The sequence below is a fragment of the Daphnia pulex genome, chromosome 12 (assembly GCF_021134715.1).
Source record: "Daphnia pulex isolate KAP4 chromosome 12, ASM2113471v1".
NCBI classification, from domain to species: Eukaryota; Metazoa; Arthropoda; class Branchiopoda; order Diplostraca; family Daphniidae; genus Daphnia; species Daphnia pulex.
The window spans coordinates 39,213-55,359 of record NC_060028.1 but is presented as its reverse complement, the minus strand read 5'-3'; the positions used below and the strand labels follow the sequence as shown (position 1 = coordinate 55,359).

Here is a 16,147-nt window from a genome sequence, read left to right as displayed (position 1 = left end):
CTTGATGGGGGGTTCGTTTATGTAGGGTGTTTGCGGACGTTTCAGAATGTCTTGATTATGATTGGCTTAAAGCCACTTATGCCCAGGGCAGCGAGAAGGCAGGGTTTCAGAAATAAATATAATTAATGAATTATTTAATGATAATTATATTAAATTTGGTGAAGTTGATGAAATTATTATTTCATTATTATTTCATTGCTGTAATGCTATAATATCTATTACCTAGAAAAATCGTTACGTTATAGACAGAATCTTATTCTTGTGAAATTTCAGTCTATTAAAATGACCGTTAGATGGGTCTCTCCGATGAAAACAAATAAGTAAACAAAACGATTCGGGCCGTCTATTTTTATTAAATAACGCAGTAATTTTGAATGAGATTGAGTATATAAATAATAAGATTAACTAGATAATTTATGCAAATAACCAAAATTCATGGCGACGCGGTCGCTGCAGTGAAGATATTTTCCCAACCTTTTCCCGTTCTAAATTTTGTCATCGTTTTCCCATGCTGACATGCTGTTGAGTATCTATTTATTCGTCTTTCTCTTTTGTTAATATCTATTTTCTTATCCCTATGGTGGACGAACAGCGTGTGCACCACTAATGCTTTAAAAGACTCAAGGGACACATATATGTGTAATGTCGCCTCTATTCTTTGAAAAGAGCAGTTGATTTGGCACAGTAAATAAGGTGGGAATAAGTGGTTAAATACAAGAGTTTATTACTTGTAGTTATAGTGCACACAGTTAGGTAATTATTTTTGGGCCAATTAATAATAAAGCAGTTGACGCTGAGTGTTAAAGAGCACAGGGAGCGTCATGGTGGTTCACTGATGGCATTGTGACTGCTGCAGGACGTTTCTCACCTGTTCAATGGTTCATTTAATCAGGACTGTCGATCAGCGTCGATCAAACGAGAAGCAAAGCCATTTATTTTACAGTCGTTGGCACCGTAGATGTCGTTGTGGTTGTATTACCCTGCTCAAGAATAAAAAAGAAAATGGTAATCAGCGTTTGAAGGTAATGTTTAGAATCTAAATACTGGGAAACCTTATTGATCGCGACAGCAGTGTAAGTCACCTGCCAATTATAGATTGTGGGTTTGGGTTTAGTAGTGGCATAGGTAACAAACTGTATAAACATGATGGTGGATGCTGTGGTGACTGAATTGTTCTTCCGGACCCGTGGCCGGTTGGCCCATATAATAAATCCGTGTATCTGTCGCTAACCTTGAGAAGTCAAACAAGTGTAGTCATTTCCCTGAATAATACTGAAATACAGTAATTAACTTTGTATCAATCAAACAACAGAATCAACAGTTTGATGCATTATTACTTACATAAACATGACCGTAGTCAGTCTCCACATTAAAGATGGTGAATGTCAATTGGATTTTCTTTCCTGCTGGCACGACAACGATCGACTTCGCAAATCCTGAATTAATCATTCCCGTAGTCGCCGGGGAAATTGGGAGAATGGACAACACCTCCCGTTGACGTCAGATTGGTGCACATAGTTCCGCAGGCTAGATGGTGTCCGCAATTGATTTGTACAGTCGTCCGCGATGCAATTGAACGAGAGAAATTTCGATTCATTAGACATTTGAATATCCAAGTTTCAACTGCAGCTTAATCACGTCGTGTTATTATACCTGGATCGGAAACTGAACAATCAAAAAGAGCCGGTGAAGGAATTGACGTTGTTGTTGGTGCAGCTTTTGTCCTGGCGGGGGTGTTGGATTTTGTGCTGATTGTTTTCTGCGATGTTGTTTGCGGTGCTTCAGGGATGTCGTCGTTCGTGCGGTTGTTTTGACTGACGTTGTTGTCTTGGCAGTTGTCCGTTTGGCTGTTGTTGTCGTCGTGGCAGGTTTAGTGGACGACGTTCTAACGGTGGTACTACTGGACACGGTTTGGTGGTTGTCGTTGTCTTCGATGTTGTTGATTTAACAGTTGTCTTGGCAGTTGTTGTTGGTGTCTTGCTGGTGGTCGTTGCAGGTGTTGGTTTCTTGGTTGTTTGGGCCTCCTGTTTCGTGCATCATCAAATAATAATGCGCCACATTATGTTCAATTAAAAAAGAGACGTGGAACAGATTGAAACTTAAACGAGAAATGTCAAAACAACTCACCATGGCGACAACCAGGCAGACGGCAACCAGAAGGAAGAGAATCGGAAGGAACTTCATTTTTTATCTAGGAGATCAGACGTGGGGGTTTAGGAATTCAAACGCCCAAGTGGGTCGTCATTTTATAGTCGAGCCGCATTTTTCTATGTCGATTATTTAAGTAGCGCCAGTTGAACTATCGGATTCAAATGAAACTTGACAATTTACGAGGGGCTGGAAAATGATTGGACGTGATACGAATGTGTTGGAATAAACACCAACTGCAACACCAACTTTGCAGGGTCGTTGTAATCCAGTTGAACCGATGACGGGAGTTGCAGCTGTTCACGTTGGATTTCTCCGTTTCTTTTGGAACTGCCCGGCGGATTGCAACTAATTGTGGGGAAATTGGAAATGAAAAGGAATTTTAGAGTCTATTAGCACACGTGACCTAATCACAGAATATGATTAGTTTTTAAGAAACGTATAGACTGAAAAATGTGTTTAACGTATTACGTGCACACTGTCCAGCACGGATTTTACGACCACCTGTGTCGGAATTAGCGATTCCAACTGAACTATATTTGGTACGCTCTGTTGATCAAACTTGTCGAAAGGCTAAACGGTCCCCTCTTGCAGTCGGATGAAACTGATTTTTAAAAATAAAAGTTATTTGCCTGCCACTGATTTAATAAATTAAATGAAATAAGATATATAACTTGAATTCACAACTGTTAGTGTTTAAAGCAATTAAAACGTTTTAATTTCTACAGAAAGTTTAGAGATCAGACAAGAGACATTGTAAATCTAAATTTCATTCTGTATGTTTGGTATCACAGCTAGGCCTACCTCATTTCGTTAGGAAGATGTATTAAAATGAAGTTTCTTCCATACTTTATCTGTTGATTCTGTTCACACTGATTTTGGATGATACTCTTACAACTGATGGAAAATTTGGTCTGAAAAATATTTGAAAATTTAGTATAAATTAATTTGGGTTGTGGGAGAAAACTTTTCTTTCTTCCAGATGGCAGTCTAAAGTTTAAGCTTTCAGGAATCGGCTGGCACTGGCTGGTATTCAAATTTTTGCCACTTTTTTAGTTTGGAAAACAGTTTTATATAAATTGAATGTTCAAGATTACTGGATCTATATTTGTATAACTTCTTCCTGCCAACATAAAAATTGTTGATGCTAGTTTTATGAAAACTGTTTAAACCAGGGGAGAGATCTCTGACACTGTCATTTGGACATCATCATACATCATGTTCTTAAAGAAAGACTTCCAACAGATCATTAAGTCAGAAGGTTAATTAATGAGAAATCCTATGGTAACAAATTCTTATTAAAATCAATTATCAATTTCAGTTAAATTCTATTATGACCAGCTCCATCGGCGTTTTTCATTTTCTGCTTATTTTGAAATTTTAAATTTTCTCGTCTGCTTATACGTTGCCAGATTTGATCCCATTCCGATTGCATCAATGAATAAATTTGGCAACAGGCAACGGTTAGGTTTGAAATTCCCTCCCCCTTCTTCTTCTTCGTCGTCTGGAATTCTCTTAGCGATCAAACGGTCACCATTCATCAATTGATTCTTGCTCACAAGTCCCGCAGGTAATTCCTCTCTCTATTAATTTTCAATTTTTCTGACATTCCCACGTGGAATAATAGTTTACTTCTTGCTTCGACTATAACAAATTGTGAAATAATGGTATGAGTCATCATTGACACATTTTTAACGACTGCCATAGTCTGGGAAATTTTGCACGTGGCGCGGGAAATTTTTTCTCTTTGTTGCTTCATTGTCTCGAGTCCCATTTCTCATTTTTCTTTTGTCATTGTGCCAGATTTGAAAATCCCTTTTAGAATTCTCTTTCTTTGACAGCTGGAGTAAATTACACTATCACAATGCCTACTGAAGCAAATCCCAGCCGGTTGAAGGACTTCAAGAACAAAGGCAGAGATGTTGAGGTAAATACCTTAAAATAACTAGTGTCAGTTCTCAAATGTAACAGATTTTTCATCTTTCTTGTTCAGGAAATGAGGAGGAGACGTACAGAGGTGAATGTTGAGTTGCGGAAAGCCAAGAAGGAAGATCATTTGTTGAAGAGACGTAACCTTGAAATCGATGATGAGCCCCTCAGCCCACTCCAAGAACAGAATCGGATGGCTGCAGCAAATATGAGCATTGAGGACATAGTCAATGGTATGTGTGCATCAGTTTTTATTTCTGAGTTGCTTCTCATATGTTTTTCATTATCGTTAGGTATCAACAGTGGTGATGAGAACAAGGAGATCACTGCAACCCATGCTGCCCGTAAAATCCTCAGCAGGGAACGTAATCCACCCATTGACATCCTCATTAATGCAAATGTTGTTCCGAAGCTGGTGGAGTTTCTCAGTCGTGTCAGCAAGTATGTCAAGTGTCTCTTTTGGTTTTTGAACATTTCCTAATGGTCTTTCTTTGTTTCAGCCCCGATCTGCAGTTTGAGTCAGCCTGGGCTCTCACCAACATTGCTTCAGGCACATCTGACCAGACAAAGGCTGTCGTCAGTGCTGGGGCTGTCGCTGGCTTCATTTCCCTGTTGGGGTCACCTCATCCAGTTGTGGCAGAGCAAGCTGTTTGGGCTCTGGGTAACATCGCCGGAGACGGACCAGAGCTTCGTGATCACGTCATCGAGCAAGGCATTATCAAGCCTCTGCTTACTTTGATTAAACCTGATACTTCGGTGAGTTTTATTTTAAATTTACGTTCGTGTGCAGTTGTTAATTGATTTGATCTATAGGCCACATTCTTGCGTAATGTCACTTGGACTTTGTCCAACTTGTGTCGTAACAAGAATCCTCCGCCCAGTGTCCCTGCCGTCCGGCAACTGCTTCCCGCATTGGCCCACCTGATCCACAACAACGACAAAGAGATCCTCGCCGATGCTTGCTGGGCTCTTTCTTACCTCACCGATGGCCCCAACGAACGGATTCAGGAGGTTGTCGACGCCGGTGTCGTCCCACGGCTGGTCGCTTTGCTGGACCACGTTGAGGTGGCCGTGATCACCCCCACTCTGAGAACAATCGGGAATATCGTTACAGGAAGTGACATTCAGACCGATTCCGTCCTGGCTGCTGGTGCCTGCCCGTTGCTGGCCAAGTTACTCGTTCATGCTAAGATGAACATCGTCAAGGAGGCTGCCTGGACCGTGTCCAACATTGCTGCCGGCAATGCCATCCAGATTCAGGCTCTCATCACCAACAATGTTATTCGTCCGTTGGTGGATGTGCTGGGCAAAGGTGACTTCAAATGCCAAAAGGAGGCAGCTTGGGCCATCACCAACATCACTTTAGGTAACTTATTTCATTTTTACTGGTGTTTTATTGATTTTTAATTGATTTTTCTTATTCATTTCAGGTGGCAATGTGGAGCAGATCGCCTTGTTGTGCCAGTTTGGTGCCATCGCTCCGCTGTGCACTTTGCTGGAGGCAAAGGAACCCAAGACCATCTTGGTCGTGCTGGATGGATTGGCTAATATTTTGGCCGCAGCTGAGAAAATGGGTGAATTGGAGAAAGTTTCCCTTCACGTCGAAGAGTGTGGTGGTCTGGACCGCATCGAAGCTCTGCAGAGCCACGACAATGTTGAAATCTATCACAAGTCATTGGCCATTCTGGAGCAGTACTTCTCAACTGACGTAATTTATTCTTTTTTTATTGTTTCTTTTTTTGGGTTTATTTCAATGATTACCACAACTGTTCACATTCATAGTGTTTGTGCTGACAACTTAACCATTACTGAGATTTTAGAAAATTAGTTTTATTTTGAAATAGTGTTCTTGAATTTGATTTAATCGTTTTTGTTTGTTATTTCGACAGGGGGATGAAGATTCCGAGTTGGCGCCATCTACATCGCAGAGTGGCAATTACGAATTCAACAACTCGCCATCTCAAGCCCCCGAAGGAGGTTTCTCATTCTAAATTTTGTATAATCTAAAAATTCTTTTTGATTTTTTTCTGCCTTTACAACGGTAAATATATTCTTCACTTTCTTGAACGCTATCCTAATCATGAGTTTTGGCCTTTTCTTATTTCAAAGTTTTTTTCTAAATTGTTTTTTAATTGAAAGTTGCCATTTGCTTTCATTTCTGTCCATGCACGACGTCTTCTTTCCTCTTTCTCAATGCGCGATAAACGAGCAATACAAAACAACTCGATCAACTCTACATTTGATAAGTTTTGATTTTGTCGTGCTAGTTTTTATTTTTTGTATTTCAAGTTGATTTCCTGATTCCAGGTTGTTGGCTGCTTACAGTTAATCCGTGTTCTGACATTTGTAGATAATTTCCACATCAAAGTTTCATTTCTACGTTGACATTTAACCCTAACAGATACTACTATCGACTACAGGAATCATCTTACAACGTCTGGACCCTTATCAAAGTTAAATTAGTTTTCCAATGTTTTCTTTAAAGTTTTTGCTATTATTTAACAGGATTCAGGATTTCCATTCTGAAGTTGATCAGCAAGTAGTAGTCGATCCTTATGGCACTTTGATCCACGATTGCTGTTGGATGAATCAACACTGTAGCCCTTCTGTTGGACTCGGTAATCAGGAGAAATTCAACCATGTATCCCAGGCAGTTGCTGCTGCCCAACCGTTTGAACCCATAAACTGCCCCTCCTTTGTAGCAACAGGAATTCGACTGCGTTTCATGGCGTGTCGCCCAAAGTGGGTGAAGAGATTCAATTTAGTCCATGCTGTTTCACTCAAGGCCTAGGAAAACTGGAGCTATTTTACAATCAACATAGACAAATGCGACGGACGATTTCGGTTTTGGATTCATAACCTCTACATCTTCTATATAGAAAATGAAATCAATTCCGATTATTCTCTTCGTTCTGGCTGTCGCTGTGGTAAGTTGTTAATGTGTGACAGTTCCCCTTTACTTTTAAAACCTTTATTTATTTATTTCACGTGCACAAAATAGGTGTCATGGAAACTCTGACCAGTTGCGACGACAACGGCCAACGTAAACACGGGTGTTGCCCAAATGTCCAGTCTGGCCCCTTCCACTGCGACAACGGGAATTATTACAGGATTTGCCAAAGAGACACCATGACTGTGCACCAGTAGGAAAGAGACTGGCTACGGTTGCGTTTATCAGGTATAAGCAATGCGTTTATTTATATCGATGGCATTTGATTGAAAACAATCGTGTCTGATCTACGATTGATTGTATTGTATATATTTTGAATTTGAATGGTTCTTGGAAGCTTCGCCAGATCCCAGTCAGTGTTTCAGTGTTTTTCTTGAATATCATGCTGATGAGTGATGACTAAATAATGAGATTTGACCACATTTTTTTTTACAGGGTATCTGCTTTGAAGATGGCCAACGTCAAATTTCTTTTTATTAATCCAATGAACAATACTGGTGGGTTTTCGAATGGACGTGGTAACAGTTTTGTTTTGCTTATTTGACTTATTGGCCTTTGATTGTAATGTGGGCATCTTATTTTCTAGACATACAGCATGCGACCGTTCATCCCTGGCAGGAGGATCAGGTGGATCGGGTCCAGAAGCCGGAAGCCCATCATACGCTGGTTGAGAGTGACGTCTGTGACGAGTTGGTGGCGGCCAAGACGATTCTGTCGACTCAGTAGCTGCCGCAGTTGTTGCGGCCCATCAAACGAGACGTCCAGCGGGTGAACCAGCGACGATGGCCGATATTGACGAGAAAGTGAATTGATCGGATCCAGCATCCCGGCTGCCCACGGCTACTTGGACTCGGCCAGCCAGTCGGTGACCCAGCGTTGGTTGAGGGGTGAGCTGTCCAACTTCCAGTATCTGATGCACCTCAACACGCTGGCCGGCCGCTCCTACAACAATCTGATGCGGTACCCATATTGGCTCCGCGACGACACGGTCGAAATGTGCACCAAGTGTCGCGTGAAATTCTCGTTGACTGAGCGCCGACATCACTGCCGCAACTGCGGGCACGTCTTCTGCTCCCGGTAAATTCAATTTCAAATGAAATGGAAATTTGCGGATTGAAATAGAAATTCATTTTTGAAATTTTATTTTTGGGTTTCCACAGTTGCAGTCGCTACGAGTCTTGAAATTATGCAATTGAGGATCCGCCGGCCGGTGCGGGTGTGTCAGGAGTGCTACGCTTCTTTGAAAATGTCCAGCGATGGAACTTCTTAATTTTCGACTGTCAAAAGACGAAGAGATGTTTGACTTAACAAAAAAGAAAATGGGCTAATCTGTCAGAGAGTAGTGAATCAATGTCCAGTTATGTAACGACACCCGCCCTTTGGCCCAATGGATCAGAGGGCGGGGCAATTTATATCACAGGCTGATATCAGGTGTGTAGTGATGATTTCTAAAAATTAGGGTTTTTAAAAACGACAGTCGTGTTTTAGCAGATGATGTTTATACAATCGACATTCCAATCGGCCCCCCACTCCTTTTATTACCCTCCGGTTTGCCCACAATCAAATGCATTTTTCTTTATTCTTTTTAAATCTGATTATTATTTGAGAGAGAATTTGACTATTGGGGCAGAGTAGATTGACTGTGTACTTGTGTAGCCTCCCCCCTCAGACGAAAAAAGAAATGAAAACAAGAAAATTTCTTATTTATGATTTCAAGTAGCGAAATCCAATGTTTCTGTACACACATTTGACTCCTCCCACTCTTTGGCTTTTGCAACCCCATTCGACGACGATAAAGAACCGTGCCGTTTTTCTTTTTTCTTTTTCGTGTTTCGATTCTGTTTGATTTCGTGTTTCCTTTCCCGTCAACTAAGAAAAAAAACATCTCCTGCCTTTTTGCGACGCCCCACAGTCCATCACACACACAAGAAATGAAAAGAAAAATTATAAAAAAAATATTTGACCGTGTGCGCGTAGTGAGTATTTGTGTGCATCATGTAGACCCGCCCCCCTCCACCCCAGCCCAGCAGAAAAAAAATGAAAATAAAAGTTGTTGGCATTATACATGTTGTTTATATAATAACATTGTCGTCACCTCGTCAGTGTCAAATTGAAAAAAAAAAAAACTGTTTGATCGGGAAATCTCAATCCCTTTGAGGGAGAACAAAAACAAAAAAAGAATAAAAATAAATATGAACAGTGGACTTATGTAATACAAGGCAAAGATGTTATAACATGATTGGTTTTCACGTTCTCTCTTTTTATTGCTAGAAACAAAAAGTATGAGCTTGAGCGCATTTTTATTATTTAAATAATTTAGTATCAGAGATGTTTTCAATTGATTTTGGAAACAATCAACGAGACTATACAATTCAAGTTTGAATCACGGCATTCTCCCGCCCAGAAGAGATCCATATTTCTACCGCTAGGTGACAGTAGCTGCTGTCTGCGAGGCCTACCAAATAGCAAAAGGTGCTTTATGATGGAATTCACCACTTTGTTCCAAAACGCCAAGTGAAAAGGTATTCCAAATTCGTTACGGAATTGCGGTGTCGATCTACATTTTGAAATTTAATGGTAAATTCTAGTTTGGATTTCTCAAATGTAATTAATCCTAGACGTTGATGTGTGAATTTACAGGCAATCTGGCATATAATTTCCACTTGGCCAAATAATCGATCACGTGGACTGAAACTGCTTTCCATTTTGCCGAAATGTCGTCCGTTGTTGGCTGGACCTGTTCGGATGTACGTCTCATCTCACACAGAAACACTACAGAGGTAGTAGAGTAATTTTGTTGATCAATTTCCCTGCAATGATGCTATAAATTTTATTAGTTGGTGCTCAGGTTGGAGATCCCGTTGCCTAACTGTTGCAGAATGTGAGAGCTCAACAAAGTCTGAGCTCCATGGCTGGATCATTGCAGTGGTTTTGTTGCAGCCAGCTGGTGAAAGGTGTGATCGAGTCAAGTTGAGCTGCAGCTGCTGCATGCAGTTTATCGATCTGGTTATCCTGAAGTGTCATTGTAGGAAGAATTTTTGAAATGGTAAGTTGATTAAATTTATTGGTTGTAACTTGGGAAGTCTTGCGTCTTTTTTTTTCTAAATTCAACTGATATGATGTAGATCATAAGTGGTGCTATTTCTTGCTTCCAAATAATAGTTTCCGTGAAAGATATCAGATAGAGATCAACTTCCTTTGAGTTAACAATTTTCGTCTGATGAAACTAGAACAAAAATTTCCACTCTGTATTAACAACTTTTTCTAACACTTAAGAATTAGATGTATAGAATTCTCTTTTCCTGGGATTTCATCTTGCCAATGAAATCTTGGAAAAATGTCTGATGTCATTTGTTTTACACGATTTCTTTTGCATTCCTTTTTCCCCATAGGACTTGGTGATACTTAAACTATGCCTGTGCTGTTCTATGTCCAGTGGTTTTGCAGCCTGTTTCCGGTTGAGAGATGTGATAATGCAGCTGATACAGGATTAAAGAAAAAGAACTGAAGTAGCTGTGCTGGTGTTCACCTGAAATTGCTGTGCCACAAGAGTTGCAGATAGTGTTTGGTTCCTCATAGAAGTTGATAGAAGTTTATTTAAAGAGTCTGGAGATTATCAGCCACTTCTGCCTTTAACTTATGTAAAACTTCAAAGTTGTAAGAAATATACAAGTCAAGTGCTAAATATGATTTTGTTATAAGTTAAAAGGAATTGCTTTATTATCCCACCTCCACCCACAATTCCACCACTTTTTACAATAACACACATACATACATACACTTTAGTTAACCCGTTGGCTGCCACGCCACACAACCCGTAGGTTGTTCTCTACTCTCTACGCGCCATGTCTGAAGGATCCATGACCAAGGTGGGACTTGCCATTGCTGACAAGTCCGGGCTGACAGGGAAGATGGAATGCACGCATTTAGGAGGCCTCTAGGAGGCCCGTGCTAAGGAGGTAGGGGAGAAACGGAGAACAAAGGCGTGGCAGACAACGGATTAACTAACACAAACACAAATATTACCAACAATAAATGATGATCCGCGCTGACATTTTGAAGATAACGGAGATGTTTTGGTGTCCATCTTCTTGACGTCTCCTCTGCATTACCTGAATAAAGACAAAACAGTTGTTATTAAGTGAAATGCCAATAAAAGTTACATGATACAGATAGAAACAATAGTCAGGTTTTTTGGCTAAAAGATTTGAAGATGCAATTTTAAAAACTTAAAATCAAGCTTGCAATATTGAGAATTGTAAACAGAACAAAGCTCACTTGCTACTTTTATGAAAAAATTTCCGGAAGTATACCGGAAGTAACCACAGTGCCTCAACCACTGAGCTGTCGTCAAATTAAACCACATATTCGTGATCTCCATGAAATTTGGGGTCGATTAGGTATCATTTAAACGAAATCGAAAATTTGGCCAAAATCGAGAATTTTCCTGAACTAGTTCAGGAAAATTCTCAAAACCGGAAGTACGAAAACGTACAAAAAAAAACATGAACTTTACCACAAATTTGACGAGGATCACGAATTTGTGGTTCTTTTGTGCGTCAGATGAATATTTATTGAACTACTGACTGAAATGAGAAAACCGGAAGTAGAAAAAAAACACATTATTTCAAAATCTAACAAGTGAGCTTTGTTGGGGGAATAGTTATCGTCAGTTTTCACAAAAAAATTTCAAAACAACAGCTGCCGATAAATGTTTAAAGAGATTTTAAAGTAACTGAAACTGACTGTTTTGACAGCTGACAATTATCGAAAAGCCATCTAGCGTTAGAAAAAAAACGTCTAATTAAAACTACGTTTGCGCGCAAGTAGGGCCTGATTTCGGAATTATTACAGACACAAGTAAATATACTATTCGAATAGATAATCTACGAAAATAAGTAAATTGTCGGGTACCTGGGCATAATCCCGTGGTGAGTGACTGCAGGTGTGTAACAGCGGCACGGAAGCGACCACTGAAGTGTTCCAACTCGTCAGTGAAGTAAGACAAGTTGTATTTTTGTGTACGAAGCGATGAAGCAGAAGCTGGATGAGCTTACGCCGGAAAATAGGGATGAAGCAGAACGTTGGTCATGGACAAAAGCCAGCGTTGGCTCAAGAATCTTCGTGCCAGGACCACACGATTCCACAAAGAAACTGCGTGCTCTGTAAACAAAAAAAGTTTTACATTAATGAAAATATAAAAATGAATAAAGCATATCAATCTTTACCTTTTCTAAGAAGCACACTGAAAAGTTCATGATGACAAAACCGTAAAAATGGAATTCACAGCAACCAACAGCATTACTCCACATGTTGAGATAAATTTCCTGATGCTAAAGAAAGTGTCATAAAGTATTGCAGAAGCGTGGTGATAGGTGGTTCACTTCACACTCTTCATGTCACTGAAACTCTAAGTGGAAATGGGACAAGGAAATTCTCTACGTTATTTACAAATTTACACACATTTACACACATAAGAGATAAAACTTTACCTATCTCTTAGCTGGGTTGCCTTCTAAACCAAAGTAAAAAAAAGCCATAACAAGATTAACAACAAACATGCTGTTGCAATAAACACCACCAAAATTGCGAGATTCAGAAAAGATACTATGATTCATAAGCAAGAATACTGAATACCTATGTTATATGAAAATCTGAAATGTAATGGTCTGGTGATTGATACAGCAGTAATGGGGAAATACCTTATCTCGACACATTTATATTCCACTATATGTGCTCTTCAAACATGAGTTTTAGGCTTTTGACAGCATGATGAGGATCTAATGGATGGAAATTGACTGAGCGCTAAGTCATGGGCTAAGTCAACTTGTTGGAATGACTGACAGTATGCATCTAGAATTTGAAGAAATAAGTTAGTACAGTATAAAAATAAGGAAACTAGGTAAAGATAAACCTACATATGATACGAAGTTCAATTTGGTATTTTAAATCACAGGAATAAGTATAAAATAGAAACAATTTGTATCGCTCATTCCGCCTCCACCATGAAAGAACAACAACAGCGACACTGGCGACATCTAGTAATGAGTTTTGAATCTTAAGTTGGTTGCACAGTCAGTCACAGACAGACATGACATTACACGTCAAAAAAGTTCAACAACGGAGATCGGATAACAAGTTAACTGTTTTTAAGTAATAGATAAAACAAACTTTAGCAAATGATTCTTACTGCATTCTTGACTATGTTTTCAGATAATTTCAGCTGAAGTTTTCATGTACCTGGCCAACTAGGTGCTCGTGACAATAGAAATGAAATGGTCTAATCCAATAATGCAAGCTCACAACCTATGTCTTCTGAAGAAAAATCATTTCTGTTGCAGGTTAATTATTTTACCAAAAATACTTTGAATTACTGTGTTCTTTAAGACAATAATGTTCACATTCATTTTTCCCTTTCAAGTTGGAAATCTTCAAGATATTGATGCCTTCGCCAGATCCAATTCTTTGTTGCTGATGAGAGAGAGAATTCATCATTTTGTGTGAGACCGTTTGAATTATTTTTATTTCTAATGTAAATTTTGCTTTAGATTTTGCATTTAGACTGAATGAGAACCATTTTGTTGCCCATCCAAGGATAAGGAAAAGGCCAACACCACCAACAAGGTCAACAAGGTTCTTTGTTTGTTTACCCCCTTGGCCGGTGAAAGATTGTTGTGCATCAAGTTAACCTGTGGCTGTTACTTGTTGCTGGTGTCTTGTTATGGAAGTTACAGGCAGTATTTTGTTCAATTTGCATGATGTCTGTAGATTTATAGCTAGTTTAAGTCTTAGCTTCACCTTCTTCTTCGTTCCAGTCTAATTCACAGATGGATTTATTCAGCCAGTCTGTTGAATTTGAACCCACCCCAAAAACCCCAAAAACTTAGACTTTCCAATTCTTCAAACCCCACTAACATACACCTTTCAATCCTCAAATTTATACCCTAAACCACATAAACCAATGTTAAACCCAAACAATGTAATGTCAATAATGAATACAAAATTTGTATTTTAAACCAGTTATTTTTCTTTTTAATAATTCAATAAACAGAGCGTCCGGTTCAAGAAGTTTTTCTACTGTACGAGTTTATTGCAAACCCGCCACCACCGCTGCGGCAATGAGACAAAAAGCGATGGTCTATTTGTGCGGAAATCTGCGTGACTGTCCGCAAAACTAATCCACGGCTTTTTCTTTCATTGGATAGTGGGCTGCTTCTTATAAACTCGCACATGCTGTTATAGGTTTTGTCTACGGCCCCCAGAGATATTTATCTGGACCGAGAAGAAGAGAGAAGTACGAGGCAAGTTTTTCCGGGGAGATGTAGTCATACTAGGCTTCCGGGTTAGGCTCATGACCCTCCAAAAGTTTTCATCGGATCATGCGCCTTCTAAGTCCCCGTTCGACCAGAGCCCTCCCCTCCTCCTGGTTTCACAGCGGGTGAGTGACCACCGGCGGGCGTTGGTTAGTGGTTAGTAAGGGAAACGGGGCCACAGAAGAGAAGGGAGCCCAGATATGCACTTTTAATTTAATCTAACGACTAAACAATTTATCAGTCTTGGATTACAGCATTCTCTCGTCGGTTTTCACCAGTGGATGAAGTCCATGACAAGTAGCGAAGGATTACCCTGTAAGCAGAATGAACATTTATTGGGATATCAATAATATTCAAACAAGATTGTAACGACAGAATAAGCAATACCTCAAATTAAGATGGCCCGCTTTAGAGAGTAAAAAGGGAGATTCAAGGGTAGCAGCCAAAAGGTTAGTAAACAAGTGACCTTGTTGACTTACTTGAAAGGACATGAATTCTCATAAAGTCTGCCGTGCAAATTTAGAAACCTGGAGTTTAGATCCTGTAAATAAAAAAAAGAAAAATAAGTCACCTTGTTTATAATTTATGTCATCAATGTGCGTCTATGATCTAAAAGAATAATTAAACAGTTATCATTACACACTCAAATTGTCTCTTAAACATTAGATAGATGTAAGTGTAGATCAATACTTTTGAAACATACACGACTGACATGACAAGTGAACTTACACATGAAACCGCCAATCAGTTATCCAAGATTCTCTAGAAGCTGGAATGAGAGATTGGTCCATGCTGGGGTTGGTGATCTAGCAAGTCCAATAGAAACAGCCGATAATTATGATGAATCCTAATAAAACATGAGAAGAATTAAGGTTTCAGCATGTTATAAAGCTAGTGTTGGTTGTCACCTGTATCATTTCGATGGCACATTCAGTAGAATACAATGAGTTTGAACAAAATAGTTGACGGCCGGCTGCACGACATTCAGACTGTAAGTTTTCAGTTATCAGACTGTAAGTTGATGAAAGACATTAAGGTTATCCAACATATACACGGAATAGAACACATCACCGACAAGTTACAGACGAAATCACTCGTATTTACCTATGAATTCATTGGTAATTTTCGAAGAAAAGATAACTAAACTTCTGACAGCAAAACGCCACAAGCCCATAACTGACACAATAATCGACACGCCATCTATTAGACACGTCTAAAAACTCAGAATTTGAAGGGCTAGTCTTAACATACTCACATAACTTGAAAAGCGCATTTTTGTTCGCCAAAACCTAGCAATCAATCTTGAGAGCAGTATTGAGAACAAAGCTCACTTGCTAGTTTTATGCAAATTTTCCGGAAGTAGACCGGAAGTAAGCGATAGCACCTTAACCGTTGAGCTGCTGACAAAATAAACCAAATATTCGTGATCTCCATGAAATTTGGGGTCGATTAGGTGTAATTTGAACGAAATCCAAAATTTTGTCAAAATCGAGAATTTTCCTGAACTATAGTTCAGGAAAATTTTCGAAACCGGAAGTTCGAAAACGCACAAAAAAAAACATGAACTTTACCACAAATTTGACGAGGATCACGAATATGTGGTTCTTTTTTTCGTGGAATGAATATTTACTGAACTACTGACTAAAATGAGAAAACCGGAAGTAGAAAAAAAAAATCAATTTTTCAAAAATCGAACAAGTGAGCTTTGTTGCTGATTCAATAAATGTTAGTCATCACTAAAAATCGCATCTCAGCAACTGCCGATAAATGTTTCAGAGACGTGTAAAGTAAATCAAAATAACTGCAG

At 39.4% G+C, this 16,147-nt stretch overlaps 1 protein-coding gene and 5 long non-coding RNA genes across 8 annotated transcripts; 3 read left to right on the top strand and 3 right to left on the bottom strand.

The window, feature by feature from the left end:
• Positions 1 to 704: 704 nt before the first annotated feature.
• LOC124210069 lies at positions 705 to 2,500 on the bottom strand. 2 transcript variants are annotated; one of them, XR_006881156.1, is made up of 6 exons: positions 2,398 to 2,500; positions 2,128 to 2,299; positions 1,654 to 2,024; positions 1,342 to 1,527; positions 1,053 to 1,231; positions 705 to 980 (listed from the first exon to the last, which is right to left on the bottom strand). It is a non-coding gene; the product is annotated as an uncharacterized LOC124210069 (long non-coding RNA). The 2 variants fall into 2 exon arrangements; XR_006881155.1 differs by having other exon boundaries at positions 2,128 to 2,500.
• Positions 2,501 to 3,565: 1,065 nt separating this feature from the next.
• On the top strand, positions 3,566 to 6,313 carry LOC124210065 (importin subunit alpha-1-like). 2 transcript variants are annotated; one of them, XM_046608364.1, is made up of 8 exons: positions 3,566 to 3,718; positions 3,990 to 4,075; positions 4,142 to 4,310; positions 4,371 to 4,518; positions 4,578 to 4,833; positions 4,891 to 5,443; positions 5,508 to 5,785; positions 5,967 to 6,313. In XM_046608364.1, exons 2-8 carry the CDS (start codon positions 4,013 to 4,015, stop codon positions 6,066 to 6,068), a joined length of 1,569 nt encoding a protein of 522 aa, XP_046464320.1. In that variant the 5' UTR covers positions 3,566 to 3,718; positions 3,990 to 4,012; the 3' UTR covers positions 6,069 to 6,313. The 2 variants fall into 2 exon arrangements, with proteins under 2 accessions (XP_046464320.1, XP_046464321.1); XM_046608365.1 differs by having other exon boundaries at positions 3,608 to 3,718; positions 3,952 to 4,075.
• A 712-nt stretch (positions 6,314 to 7,025) lies between these two features.
• On the top strand, positions 7,026 to 9,214 carry LOC124210066. The gene is made up of 4 exons (XR_006881154.1): positions 7,026 to 7,255; positions 7,463 to 7,545; positions 7,614 to 8,104; positions 8,188 to 9,214. It is a non-coding gene; the product is annotated as an uncharacterized LOC124210066 (long non-coding RNA).
• Positions 9,215 to 9,520: 306 nt separating this feature from the next.
• Positions 9,521 to 10,712, top strand: LOC124208527. Its single transcript, XR_006880496.1, has 4 exons — positions 9,521 to 9,604; positions 9,668 to 9,807; positions 9,865 to 10,073; positions 10,420 to 10,712. It is a non-coding gene; the product is annotated as an uncharacterized LOC124208527 (long non-coding RNA).
• Positions 10,713 to 14,593: 3,881 nt separating this feature from the next.
• LOC124208758 lies at positions 14,594 to 15,129 on the bottom strand. The gene is made up of 3 exons (XR_006880577.1): positions 15,070 to 15,129; positions 14,728 to 14,881; positions 14,594 to 14,653 (listed from the first exon to the last, which is right to left on the bottom strand). It is a non-coding gene; the product is annotated as an uncharacterized LOC124208758 (long non-coding RNA).
• On the bottom strand, positions 15,129 to 15,507 carry LOC124208757. The gene is made up of 3 exons (XR_006880576.1): positions 15,445 to 15,507; positions 15,249 to 15,351; positions 15,129 to 15,187 (listed from the first exon to the last, which is right to left on the bottom strand). It is a non-coding gene; the product is annotated as an uncharacterized LOC124208757 (long non-coding RNA).
• Between the last annotated feature and the right edge of the window lie 640 nt (positions 15,508 to 16,147).